This window comes from Schistosoma mansoni, chromosome 7, assembly GCF_000237925.1.
Source record: "Schistosoma mansoni strain Puerto Rico chromosome 7, complete genome".
NCBI lineage: Eukaryota > Metazoa > Platyhelminthes > Trematoda > Strigeidida > Schistosomatidae > Schistosoma > Schistosoma mansoni.
The window spans coordinates 6,032,069-6,059,955 of NC_031501.1; the positions used below are offsets into that span (position 1 = coordinate 6,032,069).

At 34.1% G+C, this 27,887-nt stretch overlaps 1 protein-coding gene across 1 annotated transcript in view; it reads right to left on the reverse strand.

Annotated features, from left to right (window-relative positions):
* Smp_140070 (putative adenylate and guanylate cyclases) overlaps positions 1–27,887 on the reverse strand; it is a gene marked incomplete at both ends in the record, with an annotated part of 36,841 nt that overhangs the window by 5,310 nt on the left and 3,644 nt on the right. Inside the window, 7 exons of the mRNA XM_018798705.1 lie at positions 2,218–2,389; positions 2,972–3,133; positions 5,173–5,194; positions 6,941–7,185; positions 9,577–9,692; positions 19,658–19,852; positions 20,375–20,781. Of these exons, the coding sequence (XP_018653621.1) occupies positions 2,218–2,389; positions 2,972–3,133; positions 5,173–5,194; positions 6,941–7,185; positions 9,577–9,692; positions 19,658–19,852; positions 20,375–20,781 (1,319 nt within the window). The remainder of the gene's footprint in view (positions 1–2,217; positions 2,390–2,971; positions 3,134–5,172; positions 5,195–6,940; positions 7,186–9,576; positions 9,693–19,657; positions 19,853–20,374; positions 20,782–27,887) is intronic.

Here is a 27,887-nt window from a genome sequence, read left to right on the forward strand (position 1 = left end):
GCCACTGAGTCCTGATAGCCACTTGCTCAGTGGCCGAGTGGATAACGCGATGACGTTTGAAGCGAAAGATACTGGGTTCGAGTTCCAGAGTGAATATCAACTCTGAGATGCAGGTACATCCAGCTGACGAGTCCCAAGTAGGATGAAACGCGCGTCCTGGATTCCACTGCTAGCCACTATCCATCTTTGCTTACAAACACATTATCTGTTTAAATATGTAGATCATTTGAGTATGTTGACTGAAGGTTAGTGGCAAACTTCACAAATTAGCAAGCGCATTCTAGTTTGTAATAAACATATGTATATCCATACGATTATCGGTCAAATTAAACAAGTCGACAAAACAGATGAAAATAATGATAGATATAAATGATCGTACTGGAAATCACTTTTAACAAACGAATAATTCTAAACATGATACAATAAAGTGCATGAAAATAGAATGAAATTACTTCATCATGAAACTGTTTTGTATGCAGACGAGAATTTGTACTTTGTTTAATGGATGCAATAATGAGAACACTAAAAACTGAAAATATTGACCTCTCTTGTTATCGTCGATAATACAGTAGTCATATACATTACAAGAAACATGTTTATACTTGTGAGCTTTTTTCAATGAAAGTCAAAAATCGATATTAAATGTAATAAAGAACAAAGAGCCTTGTTCTGTCAGAGGATAAGTAAAAAATGATGGAGTAGGAAACCTTCAATCTAAGTTTTACTCCTGATCACCACAAATTAATAAGACGTACATACTAACAAAATGGAATTAATATTTCTGACGTGACAAGAAATTTCCGTAATAATATAATGTACTGACGTCCGTGAAATGGCTAGTCAAAAAATGACGCCTCGTGTATTTTGTGAGAAGTTTAGAGTGCAGTGATAAGTAACGTGTATATTATTAACAACCAAGTGAAAATTGGAAGTACTTATTCCTTAAAATGCACAAAATCAACAAAATATCTATGAAACAACCAAAATGTGAATTTTAGATGATGCTTACACTAAATTATAAAATATACTTGCTCCTAAGGTGGATCATGTGTTAAAGTACTTGATATGATTCAATGTGTAATCGAAAGTGTTTGGAGAAGCTAGATACTTTACACCTTTTCCTCCTCTCACTTTAAATCTCAGCCCCAAGTTTCACAAGTTTGTATATAGGAAGGTGGCAAGGCATTGCATTTTAGCTGATGCCAGTTCATATTGAAAACCCTAACCCTGATTTTTAAAACTAACTCAAAACTCCAATTAAACTCTTAATACATAACCCTAACTTTTTTGTATTACAGCTGATGTCAGCTGGTGAAAAGACTCTATCGAGTGATAACCCTAACTCACAACACTAACACGATTCCACATATATATGATAATTTTCAAGATTGTAATTAACAGTTATGATATGTGCCTAGCCTAACTGTGTACGATGAAGTATGACAAATATGACAGACGGAAATTTTAACTTTAGTTAAATGTCAGTTTAACATAATATATAATAAATCGAATGTGACTGATAGTGAAATCCAGGACAAGCGTTTCATCCTATTTAAGATAACTCGACTGGATGTGCCAACACTCTAGCGTTGATGTCTCAGGTTCCATTGCTAGCCGAAATCCATCTATTTTATAGAACTTGTAACATAATAACTAAATTGAGATAATCGGGACAAGATGCACATATGTTAACGACTATTGATCAAAAATCATTCCTGAATGTTAACAACTGGATCAGTTAAACCCTGACTAATAATGACATAGATTTGCGTACAATTTAATTTAATTCGATTCACCTTAGTGAGTAAGTACAAATTAATGCAAATTGCCAAGTAATACTTTTGTGTCGGGAAATAGAAGCAGATATGAAAAGGATGAATAACAACTGGAAAGAACTGGAAAGGATTGCTCAGGACAGGGTTGGGTGGAGAATACTGGTGTGTGGACTATGCTTCTCCATGAGGGGTAACAGGAGTGAGTAAGTAATACTTTTTTGTGTGATACCTCGTGGTAGTAACTGACTACCAAAACTTTAATAAGTACGAACCTGAAACTAATTAGAATTTAAGTGGTCCACTGTATAACACTTGATTTGTTTAAGAAATATACTACAATTCAAATTGACTACACTAAAAATATACAGAGAGAAACAAATAGAGAGAATCTGTTTTACACTTATCCAGAAAACATCTGACTAAATAGTTTCTTAAAACTTACAGTCCGAGGTTGAACAAAATACGTTTCCATAGTTTTTTTATTATGATGGTTAGACTTAATAGATTCATTTGTTGGTATAATTATTGGATTTGGGTAACCGAAAATTGGACCTGCTTCACCACGAAAACCTTCTGGCAATTGATTGAAAGTTGATCGTGACGTAAGCACTCGACTAATAAAATAAATAAATAATAAACAATAAAATAAAAGTTGTCATGTTTGACAATAGAAAATTACCACTAATCAAACTGACTTGATATTAACGGACAGATAACCGCTTAAAGATGGTTGAAGAAAGCACTGAAACAAACACTAGTTAGTTGTGCATAAAATATATTCAGAGCAATTTATCCCGTACGAATTAGTCATTTCAGAAGGTACGCTTATTTTTGACTCCAAAACCATGATTAATTGATGAAACTGTTATATGTAGACAAGTATTAGAAAGCAATAGTGGTAAAAACACAGTCTGTTACAACCAGTTTTCAATCACTGTTTTACAATGAGATATTATGCAATGGCCTAGTAGCTTGATGACACTGAAAAATACTAACATTTACTATTACTAGTATATGACGAGTCATGTGTCCTATATTACAGTATTAATCACAATATTAACTTTACTAAAAACTGATAACTACAAGTACTGTCGATATAATCCGCTAAAGATGTGCATACATTAAAAGAGAATGATCAAATATAATAATAATATAATGATATATAATATATATAAAGTCAACTATTATTAACTTACCATGGACGATAAGCAGCATATTTCAATCGACTCACATATGTGACATCATCACCGATTAAATCAAAGCCTAATCGACTACGGCCAAGTACAATGGCGTAAGCTGTACCAGTATGTACACTAACACGTAATTCCAACTGAACATGAGAAAGTTCACTAATCTCTCTACAGAGAAGAATAATGGATCGAAAAAATATATATTTAGAAACAGACAGACAGGAACAGAATTTTGTAAATTTACTATCCTAAATAAAAAAAATACCCACCTCGACACACTCATGTATTTTGATGTAAAAATAAATCGGAAGAAAGTCAGGGATGAGTAAACATAGACATAGCAACAATCCAACAAGTCGTTAACTATTGGAATGAGACCTATAGGTAGGTGAAGACTAACTGCTCGGAGTCCATGTGATTATTACAACCAATGGTTAGAAAAGTTAGGTGACACCATTCACTGTACATTCAATCCATACATTTCATTCCGTAAATCCATTCTTTCTTCACACAACATATTTCTTATTAATTAACTTTTCTAAAACAACGAATTCTGTTACGACTTCCGCTTTTCTGTCATTTAGCTTGACAGTTTCATCGCTCTGTCCTGATGTCATTTGGCAACTTGAACTCATGTACATGTACATATGTGCTAGGTTATATTTTGCTTCTGATTGAGTACATTTGATAATTTTGAGTAAAAAGAAAAGCCAGTAAGATTTGTAGAACACAATAAATGTATTCGATGCTAAGGCCTATTCATTATTCGGAAACACGTGGTATTAGTTAGACGATCAATGAACAACAGTAAATACTGAACAGATATTTCGTCTTACGACGAGACTCTCCAGCATTGTATTCCCACGACCCTACCTGTAACTGGGAATAGGATCCTCAATGACTGCTTAATTGGTATCTAATAATCTATATTTCTAACCTCCAATCAATTCGCGATATTGCGTGACCATCATTCATCGCCACTAAGGATATTTACCGTACATTGGATGTGATCGAAATCCACTGGTCACAGTTTCTTACTAGAACTTGGAGAATTATCACTCGATGAAGATCTTTTAGGAAATCGTTTGTCAAGATTATTCAATTTAGTTGTTTACCATAATCATTAAATTATTTTAATCATACTATTTGAATGGGATAGCTAAATCAGTATGAATATCAATATTCTACTTTGTTTTTCATTGTTACATACCTTAATTTAAAATGTTGTGCCATTTGCGAATAATCCCGACTATGACAGCAAACATAATGAGGTTATCAGACTTTCCTGTTGCTATGACCTAATCAACCTGTACTGACTGGAATATTTGTTCCTTTAGGTCCTATCATACTAGGCAGATTGGTTGAAGGACAATAAAACTGAAAGTAACAAACTCACGGTCCAAGAGCTATGCCATACTCCCGATTGTACAACAGTATGAAAACAGCCAGCATCTGGAGATGTTACTTTCCTATAGCTGAGGGGAGTTAGAAAAGATCGGCACTAAAAATAACGCACTTGATCTTACTCCCCAGATCTCGGACGCTGGAGATAGCACCTTAAAAGTATGGGGCTAACTCATCTAAAATTACGCAAAAAACCATGCTTAACCAGCTTCAGGTTAGCCAATGAGATTATGCTCCTGATTGGTCAAGGCCCTTCTAGCCTAGTTTACATTTTAGGTACTTCGAATAGTATACTTTCAGAGCGTAGGCAACAGGAAGCGATGAACTGTAATAACACTCGAAATCACTTCATTTATGATCATACTGTATAACTAATTCATTTGTTTTAACAACCATGACCGACACTGATTGTTATGGTGCCTGGTTGCATTTTTATGCATTCGGAATGTTTATATTGATTCAGTTCAATCATTTTGGAATAAAATAAGCTTCCGATAATTACGACCAGTTTCACAAAGTCGCCTGATAAATATATTTATATGACTCCGGATACTTCGCTGTTTACAATGTACAAATTTGTCCTATTTCTTAGGTCATCCAAATTATTCTCTTTTCTTACACTCATACAAACGTTATACAGTAAATAACACATATTCTACCGACTAAAACTATTAGAAATAAACTCCAGCATAATAGTAATAACGATTAATAAATATATCCATGAATGACTGTTCATACTTTCAACTGAAATACTTCAGTCATAAAATATGATTATAAAACTAGTTTACATTATACACGCCTACAAGAAAGCATGAATACGAAAATCTGTAAAGAATAAATAAATGAAAACTATTAGTTGAAATGATTAGTACATGATTGTAGTTCTAACACAGATAATATGACAGTAATTTATCCTGGTAATGAATTTTTATACATTGATTGGAACTTGTTCTATATGTTATTTTACAATGGAATCGAACAATAACGAGCTAGGTTTGTTTATATAAAGTTCTAACACAGAACAAAAGATATTTGATAAATATAGAAAATGTGGAAGGTATTAACCATGGATTTAATCGCCTATTGGATACTTCTGGAAACTAAGGAGCACTGAACAGCTGTTTCATTTTAGCGTTTGGTTCCTCAGTAGTCTGTGTTCACGAGTTCATCAGAGATCGAACTCATGGACCTTCGGGTCTTGAGGTAAGTGAAAAACTGAAGAGACCTCTAAGTTTATGGTCAACGATTCATAACTATTGAACAGTCTTATTTTGGTTTACTTTAAAACAATTTAAGCATAAATCATCCAGCACCAAATTAGAGATTTTAAAATCTCTAGTTAACTACGCGGTAAATGAACTTATTTTTCGATGTGTTAAAATTTATTAATCGAGGTTAACTAAAGTGAACTAAAATTCTGAGTTACTGTTGGGGATCTGTTGTAATTTAATATCAGACATACGGTAAACAGATTTTTCGTACAGGGTGAAATGATTATCTAAAACAACTTTCTAGTTTAATTGTAGTGATCGTTTGAATCTTTCCATTGATGATTAGGACTACAACTGAACAGTCTTTTTTAGCATATATACGTTCTGTGAGGATTCCCTCGACATTGCCGTTAATTCAAAAGCCTTTTTGGCAGGGTTGAGTGGTAACTGATCGATTGTAAACCTAAACATCAATGAAAAGATAAAAATGACCGATACAAATGGATTAAAAATCACTTCATTGCACAAGCCAGTATCTATCTGGACACATTAGGTGCATAACATGATAGCTTTCGAGACAGAGAGTACTGAGTTTGAGTCTCAAAGTGAACATCAACTTTGAGATTTAGGTACATTCAGGTCACAAGTTCCAAACGGGATGAAACACGTCTCTTAGATTCCACTGCTAACCATCATTGAATTCTGCTTAGAAGCTTTCAGAATTCAAAAAACTTTTCCTCGTGAACGACTGAGTCGCAAATCAGTTGTAGGTAGGTAGCTTATATAAGACCATCAACTTCCCAAAAAGCACATCCAAAGTAAAAATAAGTTCACTCAAAAAAGCCTACTTTTCGTTGCTCTAATCAAATACCAGAATGTATGTGCAAATAAGAGAAATTTGATCCAGTAGACAAAGTATCTTTCCCCACACAATAATGGCATATAGTTATAAAATTATGATTACAGTACAATGCATCAACCTCCTTTCAAAAACCCCGTTTATGTATGCATTTATTTATAAGTCAGTCCTAATGTCAAAGATAATTTATCACAGCAATCCTAACTCATAATGTACATTATATAACTTATGAAAATCATCATTACTCAAGTAAACCCAAACGCAATGACTATCAATATGTATACATTAATATATAACCAGAGTGAGGAATCGTGGTTTCCCATTGCTGAGGAATCCAAGTAATAAAACGAAACAGCTGTCCAGTGATTCCAGGTTTTCAATGGTAGTCTAACTTAGATCGGTTCATGATTTCAATGGAATCTCCACAGCCCATACTGAAAAGATATATATTAGTGTATACTTACCCAATAATTTTCAACATATTCAATCCTAAATCAATACATGATCTAGCATGATCCACACGAGTTTCTGGATAGCCAGCAATGCATAGATATTCATTAGCATTTAAACGTACACGATAACATGATTCATTTTGAGCTAGATAATCAAAACATGTATAGATATCATTGATAAATGAGATGAATTGTTGACAAATTAATTCATGATTAATATTTGTGTTCGATTTAAATGTCGATGCTAAATTGGAACTTAAATTGGATAGACCAACTAATTCAGCACTGAGAAAACTAGAACAGGAAAATTTAAAAAGAAAAACAGACAGAACGAAATAACAATTTTTCTTATTTGAAAACAAAAAACAAATATGAACAGTAGTTAATTAGAGATATTTCAAGTGAAATGACAGACATGGTCAATTCAGGCGACCAATGAATGTCAATATTACGTAAGATAAGGGAGATATCAACCTATAAAACTAGTATGTTACAGTTTGAAGTACGTCAATAGATGCAAGCAGACCTCCTAATTAGAGACGTTTGTTAAATCGTACGAAGTTAATTCTAGTAGAATATTCGCATTAATTTATTTGTTTTAACTTTCCAATATTCAATCGTATTCGTTCCATTTAAATTGTATTTTATCATTGTAAGATGATGCTATTTCCTTTTCTTTGTTTCCCTCTTCCTGTTAATTTCCTCTCCCTCTCTCACCCTCTTTGTCTCTCTATCTCACTGAATTGTTTTGAGATTCGGTTAGTTAGATCGATGTATGGTTGAGCCAGGTCATAACGTTAATGATGACTAACTAATTGAATACGAAATACAGTTATTTCGATTACAAGAATAATTAGGCCGTGAGAACATGGAAGGATTGAATATTTTGGTCATGATTAGTGTTATCCAATTTCTAGCACAATTCCTATCGTTACATATATGTATATAAATTAAATTTTTCCACAATATGCATACATATATACCTCATTTTTAACATGGGAATATGTAAAAATATGGAGGAACAGTTCAAAATTGTGAAGTTTTCTTACAGTAAACGTGTGATATACGGACGGCCTTGAGTGAACCAAACAGAATCAAGATAGTGCTTAATGGATTTTGTGCGAAATCGAAAGTGAGGTTATTATGAACAAAGTGAACATTATTAATATTTGATTGTTGAAATCATTGGAATCGATAAAAATGTTTAATACGGAACCAAACAGTGAACATACATGCTTGTACTGTATATTGTTTGTCAGAGCATTAAATATGATTCAATGCATAGTCAAATATATTCACTGTAGCTAGATAGTATCTTCACACATTAATTCCCAACTCCCAATTTAAACAATTAATTTCTTAAGTTTGCAAACAAAATAGTGGCAAAACTCCATTCGATTATAGTTGATACCAGTTGGTGATGAAAACCCTCTACGATGATAACCCCAAATTACAACACTAACTCAACTCTTAATAATATAAACTTAACCGTTATCCTTTACCCCAAAGAATAAATCGATAATGTAAGTGTGAATTCTTCCGCTGTTGTTTTATTATTTATTATTGTAAATTGTTTTATAACTAAACACTGATAACTGGTTGACTGATATATCGTTCAAGGTTGTCGGTATAGTACACTTTCGTCTCTCATAATAAACGCGAATATTTAAAATGACATTAATACATCAAAAAAATATAACTCCTTCGTCAAGTACAAATTTATATTCATGATTTTGAAATACACTTCTTGAGAATAAATGACTAAATGTGTTACAACTCAGCAAGTCAGAACTGAATTGGATGACAAGAGATTGATACTAATTAAATTAGATGGTTGGTAATCCAGTGTTTCAACTTCTAAGGCTTCTTCTCTTCATTGAATGCGCTAATTACATTTATTTTCTTTTTGACTCCGGTTAACCTCCCACATTACATATATCGCGGTCTCATTAATTTTTGATATGATAATTGTATTATCAAAATAAGATTAATTGACTGTAAACATTCTTATCATCTTTATACTGATATAAAACCTGTAGAAAAAAGTGTTTTTGTTAGATCCTATCTACTTTTACACGTCGATTCTCATTCAATTCAAATTATGAATGCAGTATAGCGTGAATAAGAAAGAAGAATCCTATAACTAATGTTTATTAATTTAATTGGCAGTCGCCAACGATTAAACCATTGGTGCTAATCACATCTATCGATTAAATCGTAATGTGACTACTAGTCTAATTGACTTAACATTGTTTAAACTGTGCGGAGATGTTAGGTTGTTGAAGATAGTCAATGGACTTAGGTTTCATGCCAGTTGACAATAGTGATCAAGGTTTATCTGAGATCTTGAGGGAATTGATAATCCTTATGTGATTCAAACTTGCTTCATCCAGCCTCATTGTCTAAGACATCATCATTAGGCGCTTCGAACAGTGACTAACCTCCTGCTACAGGTTTATGTACACTAACCTGAGAGCCTTATTGTTTATGTAAGGGCTAATGATGTAACCACTAACCAATTATGTAAACCAAAATAGATAAAACGGGGCTAGAATTTCACAGGGAAAATCAGTTGCTTCGAGATTCTATATTTACCTTAACGACGAGTCCAGACTAAAACCTAAGAGAAATATGATGGAGAGAGGAAGAAAATCATGACGATAAAAAAAATAGTAATAAACTCACGTCACATTACGCAAATAGATTACAAGTGGTGAACTCCAGCTTAAATGTCCATTGATAAAATCATTTACTAAATCATCAGCTAACGGAGCTGGAACCAAACATTTACTCAGACGATGCTAATAGAAAATACATTGAAAAGGTTAATAATTCACTGTAAGAAAATGTTAGAGAAATGTTGAAAGTCGAAATAAAAATAAATTCAATGTGTATATTTAAAAGATTTGATAATCATCTGGTTCATTTAAAAAATGTAACTATTACAGCCCAACTATTGACTATGGAATACTAAAAATGACACCTTGAGTCAAAGACTGTACGTTAGTTGATAAGATTATGAACATTAAACAAATGGAAGGATTGGAAAAATACATCATATCTCAACCATTGAGAAAGGAAATGGAGTATAATAAGTAGCGCAAGATTACAACTCAACTGGTCAAGGTATACAGAACTATTAAGAAATTTACTAATTCTACCTAGTATTGAATGCCTGAGTTTAGCATTACCCATTCAATAATTGTACCATTCACAACAATTAACTCTTCAAAGACATCTATAACGAAATAATAACAATTAATATCTTCAATCCGAGAAGTTCATGTTTTTCACAGTCATAACATAGTACAGTGTTAACTCTTACGTGTCGTATCCTCCTAGTATTGATAAGTAAATGAAAACGTTGCTAAGACTATAATTCATGGACGACTTTAGAGCGACGCTAAGGTGACCATGAGACAACCCACGGACTTACCAGTCTCTGAAAGAAGGTTATAATTTAGTACGGGAAATTAGAAAAACGATTTAAAGTTAAAATTTGCAGATAGGAAACAAAGTAGGACTTTTCATCACAAACTGACATCAGTTATAATGCCAAAATGCTTTTTAACTATATGGATAAATGAATTTCGCGCCAAAATTCAAAACTTGCTATTTCTAGTTTTATTGTTTTATCCATAACTTGTAGCCTCATCAATCTCGCATATACTAAAAGCTTATAACTTAACACGTAACTTTGTTATTATGAGTTAGTAATTAGAAAATATATTCCTTTTCTTATCTGGCCAGTAAGTGATACTATGTTTACAAATCTATGGTTCTTAATTCAATAATGAAGTTTCATTATTTATTGAATGACCTTGACTTGTGAAAAATGGATAGATAACGGTTTTTTAACATTTGACTGTCAATTACATTAATTTTCAAATTTGTTTTACTTTTAGGCAGGTATAATTAATTTATTCGAAAAATTATTGACTAGACAAACCATTTTTTTACTTGTAATGTAAGGATAATAATTAACATGTTTTTTTTTGATAAACTATTGTTACCATAGGGCGATAACTGAGTAAACTAAAATATGGCATTGTAATTGTACATGTCGTTAGTACGAACCCCATTTATTTATTTAAACACATACATATTGGTACAAAAGGGCACCAGATACATATGCGCCACACAAAATAATGAAAATAGGAAGATAAAGGATGAAAAGATAAGGGGGACTGAAATGTACAACCGGAAAACTCTTTCAGCTAAGAAAGTTAGAACCACTTTTTATGAAGAAAGTAAAAGAAGGTTGCAGCAGGATCGCCACTGGCTTCTATTCTGAGCCATATCTGATAACGTCTCTAGCCACTGTGTTGCACCATCTCTCGGACCCCAGCCAGGGAGTCGTGAAGGACCAACATAAACTAGCCCTTTGCAGCTTTCTTTTATGCCACGACAACATGTCATACACTGAACACCTCTCCGCTTTTTCCAACCAGTCCCAGCGTCGGCAAATAATGCACGACGTGGAAGTCTCTGGGACGACATTCGTAGAACATGTCCAAGCCACCGAAGTCGGTGTTTCAAGATGGCGACACCAATTGAATTATTGTCTCTGCGCCTGAACACACGATGCCGAACCTCTGCATTACTAACATGGTGTTGCCACTGGATGTCAGTAATCCTTCGGAAACAACGATGATCGAACACAGAGAGACGTCTAACATCCTCAACTCGGAGAGGCCAGGTTTCACAAGCATAGAGCAAAACTGCTCTCACCGACGCGTTGTAGATCCGACCTTTTATAGCCAGACTAACATCACGAAGGCGCCAAAGATGGCCTAGATTGGCATAAGCCGCTCTGGCATTCATTATACGTGCATCGATCTCATCACTCACGCCACCACTAGCACTAATGTAGCTACCTAGATACACGAACTTCTCAACTACTTCAATCTGCTCACCATCCAGGGTGAGTACAGGATTAGAATCCTGTGACCAACCCCAACAGATAAATGATGGAATGAAATGTGTAATCAGATTTTTTAGTAGTTTACTTATTGTTGCTGGTGGCTTTAGTTTAATTGCGATGAGAGCGAGTTATGGACGCACAAGACCAGTGAGAACCCGATCAAGCTAAGATGAAATAGTTAACTTTTACACACCCCTCCCACATGCGCACACATTGCTGCTTCTTTGTCAGAGGCTCTACAACTTCCATCAGTTCATGATGAATTCTAGCTCTGTATGAGTAAACTGCTTCGTTTTAAAACGACATGAATATAACACGAACTACATAAACATAGAATATACCATACTTATATATAACTGTTAAAACACAATTAGGCATCGAACACATTTCAAGCATTTAGGATTAAATGATTAAATCATTGTACAAAACAGCTTCAATTAATAATTTATCAGTGACTTCGAATTTCATATAGGTAAAATCATGAGTCAATTGAAGCTAGACCACCATCGAAAACCTGGAAGCACTGGACGCCCGTTTCGTCCCATTGTGGGACTCTTCAGCAGTGCACATTCACGATCCCGCCTCGCGGGATTCGAACTCAAGACCTATAAGTCTCGAATTTCATTAATTTATCCTTGAAATATATATCAAGTCCTCATTTGTAAACGAAACAATAAACTTTAATTCACATATAAATGTATAAAAGGTGATGTAATTTCCTGTTAAGAAAATTATCAGCATGATGATTTGTATCATGGGAGTTTTATAGTCACCTTTATATTTCACAAAATTAAGTTGATTACTGGCCTTGAACACAGTGAAAGTGGATGATACAACTGTTTCCTGATCGGAAATCAAGAATTCATTAAGTTAAAAGGTTGAGAAATTGCAAACAATTTAGGCAGAGAAATTTATTTCAGTTGTCAACAAACTTCGCTATATAGAAAAAAGACTATCGAAATCCGTTACATATCTTCTTCTTGATTAAATAAAGCATTTAAAAACTAATTTAACTCCTAGTGGTTTAGATTATCCCGTTGTTGATATTTTGACTAAAGTTTGATCCGTTTTGTTTGGCATATGTGGATTCTCTACAGATTGCCTCAGTATAGGCATTATGACACAAATTTATATAGAATAGATTTGAGTCGCTGTCTGAACTCACTAGATAAGTGGACAACGCGTAGTCGTTTGAAGTGTACTGGATTCGACTTTCGGAATGAACATCAACGCTCGGATCCAGGTTTATCCAGATGACGAGTTTCAAAAGAGACAAAATGAGCATTCAAGATTGCACAGCTAGCTGCATTCCATCTTTTAGATTTAAAAATGAGTGAGCCTTAGCATATGCACACTACTTAACAACATCAGTTATTTGTTGTATGTAAAACTTGATTAGTTATTAAACACCGGAAAAATTAAGTAACAAAATTATCAGCTTTTACTTCATTTTAAAACTTCGATTAAGGAAATGATTAGAATGTGAAAAAAGCAAGTGCTTTAAAAAAAATAACTCATTGTGAGTGTAATTCTTGCTGAAGATTTCATTTCAAGCATCTGATGTTATTCATATACATATCTGCTATGAAAAAGTCAGTGTAGTGCATTCTAATGAGCCGGACGGAAAACCTATGTATTATGAAGTATAAGGCTTGAAATAAAAACCTTAGGGTGAAAATTATGCTTATATAGATATGTGACAATCACATACTAGATGAACAGTATAATGCCTGAAAATTCTGGATACTGCACATTTATTGAACACTGAAAGACGGATGGATAACCAGACATCTAAATTATTTTTATAACAGTTTTGAATTATGCACACGTCTCTTCCTCGCTCATTTAAAAGTGTGAGCTAACTTATCCCCCTCTCTCCCATAGAAAGAATTTAGTAGCTACAGGTCTATTGACAATTACGACGGCTTAAACCAAATGAGTTACAATTTCATGGTCTTTAAATTTACTGTCTTAGGATATTTTATGATGGAACATCACTTCAAATTAAATAATCACCACAGATTCTTTAATTAAATTTGTTTTAATGAGATTTTATAAATGGAAGTGTTTAATTAATGTACTATGCCAGTTAGTCTATTTTCTATCTATCTATTTATTCACGTTTTATGATTTTGTTTTAGTATGTATCCATCATTTTGGTTAGTATGTTATGTGGCATTTAGTACTGAAGTACTACTGTTATCATATATCAATGAACTCTTAATATTATGATTACTGTCTTGGTTACGCCTAGAGTTACTCTACATAATAGTAATCAACCCCTTATCTTGTAAATTAAACACCAAAATCAATAAAGCTGAGTCATATATTCCTTTGTCAAGACTTATTGAAGTGTACAAAACACACCTATTAAATATTAGGAGAACTTTATCCAGAATATATATCTATGTATATTTGGTAAAACGAACTTGGTCGTTTAATATTTTCAGTTTGAACAATACATGATGAAACGACGCAAAAATTCAGAGAGTATTTGAGATGTTGAATTTACTTACATTTATGTGACAATGATCAAAGGATTGTTGGGCAAGAATGAAAGACCAATTTGTAGCATTTTTATCTATTAATATTTATTATAGTTGAAAGCGTGAGTCAATTGAAGCTAGACCACCATGGAAAACCTGGAAACACTGGACGGCCGTTTCGTCCTATTATGGGACTTCTCAGCAGTGCGCATCCACGATCCCACTCTCGCGAGCGAGATTCGAACCCAGGACCTACCAGTCTAGAGCCGAAGCCCTTAACCGATAGACCACTGAGCTGGCATCCAACGGTGTTAATATCTAACTTCAACTGATCCACGAAGTTGAGCAACCATTCACCAATTGTCTTCAGTGAGTTCCTATCTCACAACAGACGTGTTTGAACTCCACTGGTCACTGCCGTCCAGGTTTCCAGGTTTTCCATGGTGGTCTAGCTTCAATTGACTCACGCTTTCAACTATAATAAATACTAAATCTCCACAAAACCCCTTCTATATTAATATTTATTTTGAGAGGAACTAAATAATTCACTGACGAGTAAATCTGATTCACGACAGTGATCTCTTGAATTTTTGCACGATATTCATTTGCCCTTATGGTTAAACAGAATTCTCGAATTCTACCTGATGTCAATTTGTGATGAAAACTTTAACACTAACTCATAGTCCAAATTACTAACATTTATTCATAACCCATATTAGACAGTATTGGGTGAAGCACGTTAAGGTCACTATAGAATCACAACATACTCCCTCCTTACAAAAATATCTATTCACTTAGTTCAGCTGGCCATTCCTTCTATTCTCACCTAAAATAACTTATTGATTTGACGCTGCAGGATTAGTTTTCTAAATAAATTTACGTGATTTTGAATGTCAGTTGTGTTATCAACCTGCGGTCAAATGAAAAAGTTTCAGTGTTCAATAAGTATGCTGTACCAGAACCTTCTGTTATTTTTTCGTCTACTTAGTGTGTAACTGCAAGGTGTTAGGGTGAAACCTTTATTGGATATTTCATTTCAAGCGCTCACAGCCATACACAGACGTTTGCTATGAACATTTTAAAGGAATGCAACTCAACATTCCAAATTCGAAAAGAAATACAAAAGAATTAGGGCTTGAAATGAAAGGTTAGTGAAAATTACACTTTAACATGAAGCAATCAACCACTAAATGAAGGGAGAAAATCGCCAAAAAGTATTGGATAGAACACATTTATTGAAATTTGAAGACGTTGTGGATAACTTTAGTCGTAATGTCATACAAGACACCTAAATAAAATTTTACTTACGATAATATTCTATCACTTCGAACTTAACTGTTTATTTTAACTACATAGGTACACAGAGTATGGTTACGAAATTTAAAAAGTTTTAAACTACCTTCGCAAACGTTGCATAACTCAGTTCATGTCATGCACTATGTATATGGAAATGCACTTATCGGCTTTGAACCACTGTTTAAATGAGGGTTAGTGATACTAATCGATTGTTTAAAATGAAGTCAGTCAGTCAGTCAGCTACAACGTAGGACCAGGCACATATATGCATCGGTCCAAGTTGCCATACCTCGTTAGCACAACAAGATCAACACCGGATTAATAGTAGTTAATTTAGTGTTGGTAGTAGTATATAAATTATAGGTTGTATATAGGGATATAGTACAGGAAGGAAGAGAGATATGTAGCAATTTTAGTCTCAAGGTTTAAGGGAAGATAAAGAGTGTATACACCTACGCCATTGTGATCGATTCTGAGCCATGTCACACAGAGTCTCCAACCATTGGTTACGATAGTCACGCGGACCCCAACCAGGTAGTCTGCATCTGCCAACATGGCTCAGACTAGAAGTTAGTGACTTCAAGCACTGATGCCATGTTTTGGTTTGGCCGCCCCTAACTCTCTTCCAACCGTCCCCAATACTAGTCATCATAGCGCGTCGTGGTAATCGGTGTTCAGGCATACGTAACACATGGCCCAACCATCTCAGTCGATGAAGATTCATCACCTCATCAACTGATTTACCATCGTTCCCTAATACCCTGCGTCTAACCTCACTATTACTTACCCGGTGATCCCAGCAGATGCGAGCAATATTTCTAAGGCATCTGTGGTCAAATACTAGTAACCAACGAGTATCTTCTACTCTTAATGGCCATGTTTCACAGCCGTAAAGTAGAACAGAACGAACTGATGCGCAGTATACTCGTCCCTTAATTGATAGACGGATATCTCGTCTACGCCATAGGTGACGTAAGTTGGCAAAAGCCAAACGAGCTTTTTGAATCCGTGCAGAGATTTCGTCAGACACCAACCCATTAGGGCTGATCAGACTTCCAAGATAAGTGAAGTTGTCGACGCGTTCGACTACTTCACTCCCTATCCTTAGTTCGGGTGTTGACGCAGGCCAGTCCTGGAGTAACAATTTACATTTGGATGGGGAGAAACGCATCCCAAACATCCTGGCATTATTACTGAGTTCCAACAGAAGACTCTGCATTTTGCCAGCGTCTTCACCAAACAGGACTATGTCATCTGCGTAGGAGAAGTGGAATTCGGGTAAGCTTCAAACTGACAACTACTTCACACCTCTATGACTGATGTGATTACTAATAAACGTGTCTGATGGTTTGTTCTAGCTTGGTATTTCTAAATAGTGAGAAACCATAACATTCAATATCTTAAAGCCAGAAACACTTGATAGAAGAAAAATGATCCACAGTCTCTAAATTCAGTTAATTTACGATATCAGAAAAACTGCTAAGCGGTATAAGCTGTATTTACTGATCAAATTTACGTGCCAAGAGTCTGCTTTTTTCTAGCTCACTTTAGTAAAAACATTAACTTCGAGTGAAAGAAGTGGTTAGGACTTCACTAGCAGAGATTAAAAATACATGACTGCATAAGAGTATCTTAATAGCAAGAATGGACTCTTTCCACTCTCGATCATATCAAGGAATTCGGGAGTTGAAAAGCGATTGTCTAAATGAATATCATATAGCCACTAGTCAACTAGTGAGTTATATTATTATAATGAAAAACCCGAAACAAACTATTACACCTAAAAACCATTATCGCTAGTATTTAAACTTCATTGATAGGAATACAAGAAAAAGAACAAAACTTCCCATCTATCAAATTATTTCTAATATAAACTACATGAAAATAAACAAAAGAGAGTTTCTAAATTGCTTTAACAAGTTCTGAAAAAAAATAAACAGAGGGGGTGGGAATCACTTTCGTCCTTGTTTCTACTCTTCTTCTTCGCTACGTTTCACGTCTTCTTATCATCCATTTATAAATAAACAAATATATGGACATTAATGTGTTTATAATGGAATTTTTCGTAAGAGAAAAAAGAAATGATCATAATGAAAAAATTTGTAAATTACGTGAAGTATAGAACATTTCTATGATAAACTTTGAATATTAATAATCAATAAGACAGTAATGTACATGATTTCAATGTAAAAGAAAGAGAGAATAATTGACAGTAAACGCAATGAACCACTTTTGTTTTTCCCTATGATAAATATAGTAACGAATTGGTTCTATGTGTGTATAGCTCTGGATTAGTGAGTAAAGTGCATTTTCGAGTGGTGTTAGAGGTAAGGAATTGGATATTACTTCCCGGTTGTCCACACTGTGGAAAGGTACTGCTTGTTGAGATCATTGAAAGGAAAAGAGAGTCTTGATAACTTTGGAGTTTATCCACAGTACCCGAAAGAAACGATTGCTTGAGGTTGACTACGCACAGCATTTTTGTGAGTAATTTTACGTGAGTTAGCTCATTACTTTCAATGTCTTACCGCTGTCACTTGAAATCCGATTGCGAAGTTGGGGTGCTATTTTTAGGGTCGACCGTTTTTAAACCGATCATTCAGTTACGAGAATGAATCATCTCTACGGATGCTAGTCGTCTGAGGGAAACACTATACTTGAATCACACTCTTGTACAATAAGCATTGCGACTCCACCCTCAGATAATCAGTTACAGTCTTTAGTCTAATAGTTCTTCAACCAACCTTTCTAGTATGATAGGACCGAAAAAAACGAATGTTCCAGTTAATATAGCTCGATTAAGTTACCATGACATGTAAGCTGGACCACCACGCCAAGTTATCATGGTATTCGTTAAGTAACCATTAGACAGCAGGTACAAACCACTATTGCTCCGTCGAATTCATTTTGGTCTGTAAGGTAGCAGGTTTCACCAAAGCTTAATCGGTCACTTACTGAAAGTCAACGTATGGAAAACATAAAAATGTACGTTGACTGGAATTTCCACAATATATTAGAACAGTCGGATGAGATAAAAATGATAAATAGCAAGGTAGTAATAGTGATAGTAAAAACAGCGTTAAAAATAGAGAATATGATTTGAGGAAGGAGAAAAAGGAGTGAACTAGTGGGATTACAACATGTGAAATAACATTGAAACTTAGGCTCTATGGATTGACAAGAGATGGGGGGATATATTCGAGTTACTGCAATTGATTTTCATCAAAGTCACCCAACGATTACAACTACTGATTACAATTATCGAGTGGAATTAAACCAACTATTCTCCATCTAATAGACAATGGCTTAGGCCGGCTTGGTAGAGTGATACGACTTCTTGAATTAGACACCTCATTACATTTCTTCTATTCTACTCCTGGACTACTCCAGGTCTGAGATTGTACTTTATCAGATATTGCATCAACAGAGTAATTAAAAACCCAGTTCACAGACTCGTAAATGAGTCCCATTTATTATTATGACAGTTACAGCTTAATGGTGAACACACAGAAAATAGAAAAACATAAATGTATTATTTTTTAAAGTGATCAATTATAAAACGAAGGAAATCCTGTGGTTTATTTGGGTTTTTACGATCATGGTGAAGATTTACCTGGAAAGATTCCGATAAACTAATTTTTATGCACTTTTGACTATTTGTTATACTTAGAAACTATCACATTAAAAATCTAGTGATACTACCCAGTTGTCTAAACTGGGTTAGTTGAGAAGTAGCTTTACGAATCTATAATCTACTCTGATTAAAAGCGAATAGATTTAACCATGTAAAACTGGGTGCCGTCACAGTAGTCTAGAGGTTAAGAGTCTGTACCCAAGATCGAAGGTCTTGAAGTTCGGTTCCTGCTTGGGGAGTTTTGGAAGTGCACTTCTAAAAAGTTCGATACTAAGACGATACAGCTATACAATACTACCAGATTTCTAATGGTTATCTAACTTTGACCGGTTCATGATTTCAATTAAATTTAAAGATTGAGATAAGTCATTGACATCACAAATTTACTTTCTTATTTCTAAGATAAAAAAATTCAAATATACTCACCAATTTCGATTCTGTCATATGTAATCGAAAAATTATAGCTTGAGTATAACTGGCTATAAGAAATAAACGATACCGATGTCGACTAGTCCATACTGCAACCAATTGACCAATTAAATGTGCACATAATATTGCACACAATGTTGCTAAATTCTGTAAAATAAGAAAAATTTCCCCTTCAATAGTTTGACGTAACTTCTTTTTAATTAGGTATAAAATGTGTACTACTATTAGAAAAGTATTGAAAATAGCAATCAGACAAATGAATACAAGAAACAATTCTGTACAGTTTCCGTCATCTAGACGTAAACCTAAACTACAGAGGAATATCGATGTCAACACCACTACTACTACCACGAACATTGACTGAAAAAAACATGAGTAAAGTAGTACTCATTGCCTGCTCCAATTGTTCAACGAACTTGGAATATAAGTGTATCGGTTCAAGTTGCCACACGACATCAGCACAGTGAGACACCAGAGAAGTAGAAATAGTAAAATATCAGTGGTAGTAGAAAACATTAGACAAAGTAGGAGGTTTAATTTTGACTAGAATAGAAATCTAAACACGGTTTATGAGCCCGAGAAAATCAATAGTTGATTATCATTAATAATTTATCATTTATTAAAAGAACGCCATCAATTTACTGGGAAGATATGGACAAGAAGTACTAACCTTGTCCCAACCATTAATAGCAATATTGATAAAGAACAACTTACGGTGCGCCATAATATTCCCCGATGATCAGTCCACCATAAAATAGGTTGTATTAAAGTTGCTTTTTGAATCCACTGGGGGCACAATGATGAATTTACAAAGATTATATAATTAGTCCCAGTATCAGTATTATTAATGAAATTCGACTTTTTTATCACCGTTTCAAAATGTGTTAACCCATAATTGACATTGAATAATACAAAATATAGAATCGACATTATAATAGTAAGACCATATCGCCAATACTTTGACCAAATACTATCTACATCGAAAAATCCAAGAATAAGAATGATACTGAAAATAAGTAACCAGAGATTATCAATTAAATGATTGGTATTTTCCAAATCAAACAGATTATTTTGATGAACAATCGTAATTTGATCCATGATAAATGAGTTAGAAGTATCATCTGAAAATAAAAGCAAAGATAAGAACAAAATTAGAACTCCATGACGGGAATAATGAATGTTTACGCAAGAATAAACCCAAAGATTATATATATATATAATGGTTGAAGTTAGACATTAACACTGTTGGATGCCGGCTCAGTGGTCTATCGGTCAAGTGCCCTAGCGCGAGACTGGTAGGTCCTGGGTTCGAATCTCGTGGGGCGGGGTCGTGGATGCGCACTGCTGAGGAGTCCCACAATAGGACGAAACGGCCGTCCAGTGCTTCCAGGTTTTCGATGGTGGTCTAGCTTCAATTGACTCATGATTTCACGTATATATATATATACTCATGGATTTAATTACCACTTTTCAGAGATTTTTTGAGACAATGATGATTTACTGAACTTTACAATAGTTCAAAAAGAAACAAAGTAAACACTGAAAACAATTAGGAAAAGAGAATAAATGACAACTAGTTAAAGTTCCCTTATGATTTATAAGTTACATATTTCCAGTATCCCTTCTATGAAACCTCTTCAACTCATAAATCCATAATCTCTTTATACGGTTTAAACAATCGAATTTGTAGTCATTTTCCAGGTACTTGGAGAAGCCATACTGCAAGTGTGAAAGCTAATGATACTGCTCAGTTGTTCAAACCAAATTAAGTGGAACAGGGCTGGTACCTAACAATTAGTGGTTGAAAGTCAAACGCATTAACAGTTAAGCTACCACGCCAGAGCTCAAATTGACAACCAACAACTTTGCAAACTAGTATCGTTATACTTTTCAAAACTATTCTTACTTTTGGCAGTAGTATATGTTATTAAGAGAGGCAGTGGCCTAGCATGAACTGGATTGGCTAATAAGCCACTCCGACTGGTGCAACCTGAAAACCTGATTGATTTTCTTTTCCTATTTGTTTGGAACTGCGCTTATTTTTAACACCGCTTGCTAATTGATCGTACCGCATCATATTATTTCTCCCATATTTGTATTGGTAATTTCAACTCGTTACGCTGATACAGCATGGTAAATTGAACAGACGAATGAATGTCAACTTCTAGGTTATTTGTGACGGACTGACCGATTAATATACTCATTGCAAAACCAATGCCAATACGCTAAATCTTGGTGATAGGAACTATTCTCATATCACTTTTAGATAAAACCTTATATCTTTAATTTCTGTGTATTTCGACCTGTCATTTCTTCGAAATAAATTTTTGTTCAGTTGATTTTCATTCTCAATCAAGTTAAATGAGGTAATAGGGAAGAGTATTAGGCAGGAAACACAATCAATATCGTCATTCGTTGAAACATTATATACATGAAGTTGGGATTCAAAGCTTCAGATCCTAATATCGCAAGAATGTTGTACTGAGTTTAAATGCATTGCAATTTATTCAGTTCTGAAATTGGGAATATTATTCATACTACTCAAAACAATGGAAATATTTTCCAGAAATCTGTACATTACTAATTATTAGGGGACACTCATGATTCCTCAATAAATTCCCTAAAAGCCGATAAAATGCTATTAAGTGCTTTTAACCAATTCACACCTTTGAAGACTTCTTAGAAAAAATATAGAAACCAACTCATACTTTAAATGGTTTAAATGTACTAGACGACATTGAAAAATTAGTCTACTTTTATGCAAGCTGTTCATTTGATACACTAACTCAAAAGATGACATTGCAGTATATACATATAACACAATGTATGAAGTTTTCTTCTTGTTAGAATATGACATTATTGTTTGCATTAAAACTCCATGTCAGTATTATGCTATATATATATGCACACATGAGGGAATAGTAGGTTGCATTCATTTATGCAGAACAAAATTACTTCATTCCTAGTCAAACACACTTGAACCCACATGAATACATAGAAATTATTCGTTAATATTGGCTTGTTTGTTTTCCTAATGACATTTTAAATAAAAAGACAAATCATCAATAAACTTTCCAATCATAATCATTTGCATGGAATGGCAAATAATTAATTATTTAGGGGATCATGTTAAATTAATAAATCAATATTGATGAAAGTGTGTGTATACGGTCAAGTATGAAATATATGCCGGACTCCAGGTGACCAACCTAGTTATGTATGAATCCTGTACTATATCCTTATATACAACCTTTCTTTTATATATTACCAGCACTAAATTAACTACTTCTATGAATTCGGTGTTCATCTTGTTGTGCTAACGAGGTATGACAACTTGGACCGATGCATATGTGTGCCTGGTCCTACGTTGTAGCTGACTGACTGGTGTATGAACACTGGAATTTAAGACAAAGTTGAGGATAGAAAGAGACAGAAATGTTTCCCATATTGCGTTAATTACAAGCTAATATTTCGGAAAACAATAGAACGTTCACTAAGGATTTCCAAATTTAGAAGTAGTGACCTCCAGGAGTTAGTGAAAAGGAAGTTCATTTATGGTAGCAGATGGTGACTCAACACAATAATCTAAATGATGGTAATTGGTTTGAACCATAGACTTTCAACTCAATGACTGACTGGTGATATCCTGAGAGCTATAAATTCACTTCTATAAAAGGCTGAGAGCAAACACTACTGAGAGGTTTCAAGCTAGAGTGATACGTTATACCCCTAATATTTTAACATGATCGAAAGATTGTGCTGCCACCGCTGTCGAAGAACTAATCAATTTTAAAACACATCAAAATAGCATTCATAATAATCATTGAAGAAGTTTAGTTGTATTGATAACATAATGGTGGCAAACGCTTGAGTAATTTCAATTTTGTCTAAAATATACCTCACACAGTTCAGTTGATTTCAATTACGAATTAAATCCGATTTATTAGCCAAATATTAAGCGTTACGCGATCCCTAATTCTAAAAATAAATGAAACTGGTTACTTTTTCATTCGCAAAAAAGCATTCAGCAACCATATGGTTCTAAAATCACTACCGGATAGCATAAGACTTCGAAAACTACTCACATTATTCAGTGGTAGTGAGAATAAGTATGAAAATAATGTAGTATTTGAGTTTAAAACTCAGCATTCGTTCAGTGAAATGTCCGAGAGCAGCCTGAAGGTTACGTCATACTTCAGTAAGAGCAAACCTACAAACCTTTAATATTGTGACAATTTCAAGGTTAATGTACAGCAGTATCCATCACAATCCCAATATGCTCAAGCCTCATTAACTAATGATATAAATAACTTAAAAAAGAATATATATGTTTTTGTCGTGTTACCCAGCATCTCCAACGCACTGGTTAGAACTTTAAATTTTCAACCACCACGTCCCAGGTTCAAATCTGCTATCTTGAGTAACAAGTAGTTAATTTGGGTTATCCTGGGTCCCATATGATCGGGTCATAATGACAGGAAAGAAGTTGTATGATCTCTATCTCTCTCTTATCTAACTACGGATTAGTTCACCTATATTCCCACCAGAACCGGTGAACTGTTTATCGACTAACATATCGATCGATGAATAACAACGAAGGCCTTAAGGTCCTCGAAGTCCTTTTAACTCAGTGGCTAATCAGAAGACGAATATAGGGAGTAGTTTAATTCTCTATTGTAATTGATTCAATCATGGTTCAAAACTAATAATACAATAATATACTTGAAATATCTAATCATGCGACAAAACAATCAAGGAATTAGGCTGTTTCCATAACTTAGTCCTAAATGATACAAACTCCAGAAACCCACAGGGAAGTAGGTAATTAATGACAAATCTGGATCTACAAGACATATAACAACGATTTATGAGTGGAAAGTTTAGAAATAGGAGAATATAAAAGTATGACAATACAATGGTCGAATAATTATACAATAAAATTATGAATAATAATCGTTCATATAATCGTTTCAAAATTCATGTTTCACCCTATTGTATTACAACTTAGTCAAAATAGTTCAGTTTAGGTAACCAGGCAATATCACACAAACCTTCACATAAATTGTGTGGCTCAAAGTCGAACATATGATTTGTACTTGGTAAATGAGTTAGGGGAAATCTCCAACGATGAAGATCACTATAAAATATTTAAATCATTTCGAAATGTATTCAGTAAAACAAATTATAAAGAGAATTGACCACGATATTTTACCGTTCTATATTTATGTCAGTGGACTAGTCTAATAAAACATCTTAAATAATTGTTTACAAACATCTCACGCTGATAGTGAAACTACAATAAAACATTATACCAACCAAACGATGACGTAAGTAGCAATATGTTGTCCTACTTTCCGTAAATTAGCTAACGAATGTAACTATTTTACTATGTATGTGTCTACACCGTGTGAAAGTTAGTGACACTACTAAGTTATCCTGAATGAAGTAGGTTGAACAAAGTTCTAAATAGCAAATAAACACAACAATATAGAATCTAAAAAAATAATATATCCCCTCGAGTCCTAGCTTTCCACCATAAAAACAGAGCTTTTTAGCGAATTAAACTGGTCTAACAAATAACGGAGGCTAGTTAAAGAGCAGATTGGGAACAAAGCTAGGTGAGGTTAAACCAAGACATGAAGGTGCCAACATTCTGTTCATCGTTTATGATCTATGATTGTAGACTCGGGTTTAAGTCGGTTAGCGGGACTCAGATGTATATATTCTTTATCTTGCTCCAAATCGCGGGAATAGTATATTCAATAATTTTCATGATACAGTTGTGTTTCTTCCTTTCCAACTACATTTCATTCGTTTAATTATAACTATTATTAATATTATTATCTCCACTCTTCTACTTTTCATTTCGTTGGTCGCCATTTGTTAAACTGAAGAGAAATAAGATAACCCGAAACAGCAAACACTTCGTACTGTATTCTTTATTGTTTATCATCGGTTAGGAATCACAGTTCCTATTGTCGACTCTTCAAGAAAAACTGAACCAGTCACAAACAATATGTTTTCAGGTAGCAAAAAAGATACTAGAAAGGAGCAAAATAACCAAACAAAATACATACAAGAGGAGGCCTGAGATTAACAGTTTAATTTATACACACACGTTCATAACACATACATATGTACGCACACACACACACAAGTGTACATTTCTTCCTTTTCATCATTTTAGTTCAAATATATTTCTTGTAGGCTAACAAACATAAGCAAATAAACAATTGAACAGAATGCACAAAATTGATTTTACTGTAGCTCGGATCTGGTTCAGAGATTAGATCAGCGATGAATACGAACATTACTATTATTATTTATCATTATTGCATTTTGTTATTTCATTCTTTGACCATTTATTCACCTGAATACAAAAATACACAAAGCATGATTCATTCAGCTCAGTTGAAGACGGATGATAATGCTGATGATGATGATGATGATGGTGTGGAGATTTTTCTTTTTAAACAAAAAAACAATTTTATCATCCCATTATAGCTCACGTATGTTATGCATGTGTACATGTGTACGTGCTACCTTGTACGCTGTTATATGTGTATTCAGATAAGTATAAAAAGCCTATATCCTCAATAGTTTAGCTTATTCATATGTGTGTGTGAATGACTTCCCTTATGTGAATGTTAGTTAAAGAAAAAGATGGTATGGGAACAAAGAAATAAGAATTACATTTGCAAAGATGTAAATATACAATCTGTACTAGGTGATTTGTACATAATAATTTTAAACTAGAACAGCATAAAAGATGTGAGATAAAAAAATTTGTTGTTATCAGTTATCTATATATTAATAACACAAGTGTTATTTTTTTTATTTCGTATTTATTAGTTGCTTGGATATTACCAATGATGTCTAGGATTGCAAATGATCAGTCTCAGTAGCTAAGTGAACGGTACAGGGTTCGGGTCCGGGCGTGAACACCAACACGAGTGCAGGCACATTCGGCTGAAGAGTCCCATATAAGTCGAAACGTGCGTCCTGGATTCCACTGCTAGACACCATTCACTTCTGCTTATTATGCCTGTGACTTAATGGTAATATCGATGCAATCCGCCTAGAATTCACAAATGCCAAGAGACTGAACAATTGCAGTCCTAAACATCTATGGGAAGATTTAAACAACCAATACAAGTACACTTCAGTTCAATAGGTAGTGGAGCAACGACGTATTTATTAAACTTAATAAATTGTGAACTAGTACAAAGCGTGCTTAAAGGCTGAGTACACGAATTCGTGATTAATTATTAACTTTTAGTGGGTATTTAGTGTAACTAAGCTGAGGCGCCGAGATTAAGTGATATTATAAGTGGCCTTGTGATTTCAAATTCACTTTTAAACTGATTAGAGAGTAATTAGTATGAAACAGGTATTGGCTAGAGAATTAATGGAACCTGACAGAATAAAGTGGTTTTAGTAGGCTTAGTACTTCAGCAAGCGTTAGTATCAGTTTACCGATAATGGTTAATCGCAGTTCCACCGGAAGGTTATAAAGATGGCGTTTTGTAAAACACAATATAGAGTGGTCACACATAGAAATAGTGATCTGTTTCAGGATTCCTACTCCACCACCTATTATTCAGTGAATTGAAAATAGTGATTTTTTAGGAATTTCACTGTGAACGAATAACATTGGGACAAAGAAGCATTGATTTGCTTGTTGTTTACAATCGTCATAACAAGAAGTAACCATTTATTGTGTCACGCTGTCTAGAATGAAAAAACAGAATTTGCCCTACCAACTATAAATATGTTGGGGATGAAAGCAACCCATTTTCTGGATTTCGCGTAAGAAACAATAGTTATTTTTTGACTAACTGGCTTGGTCTTGTAGTACAGCTACACAGACAAAAGATTGTAGATCATTTACGTTTCATTTTACGTACTCTAAATCTAATACACAAACACCTTTTACTACGCAGGGGTGAACAAAGGGATAAATATGCTGACCATAACAGTATTTTCACTTGAGTTCTTCAATGTTTATGTTTGTATGAAATCGTATGAATGAATAGTTTGATTAGCGAACAATATTAGTTAGTTAAAGTAGAATAAAACTAGGAAAAATTGCAGTCAGGTTTGAACTAATGAAGAGTATTTAACTCAGAAATCTAAGAATATTGTTTGTTCGATAGATAAATTACCAGGATGTACTTGGTTTATTTAAATTGACAGGCAGAGAGCATTAGCCGGTCATAGTTTAAAG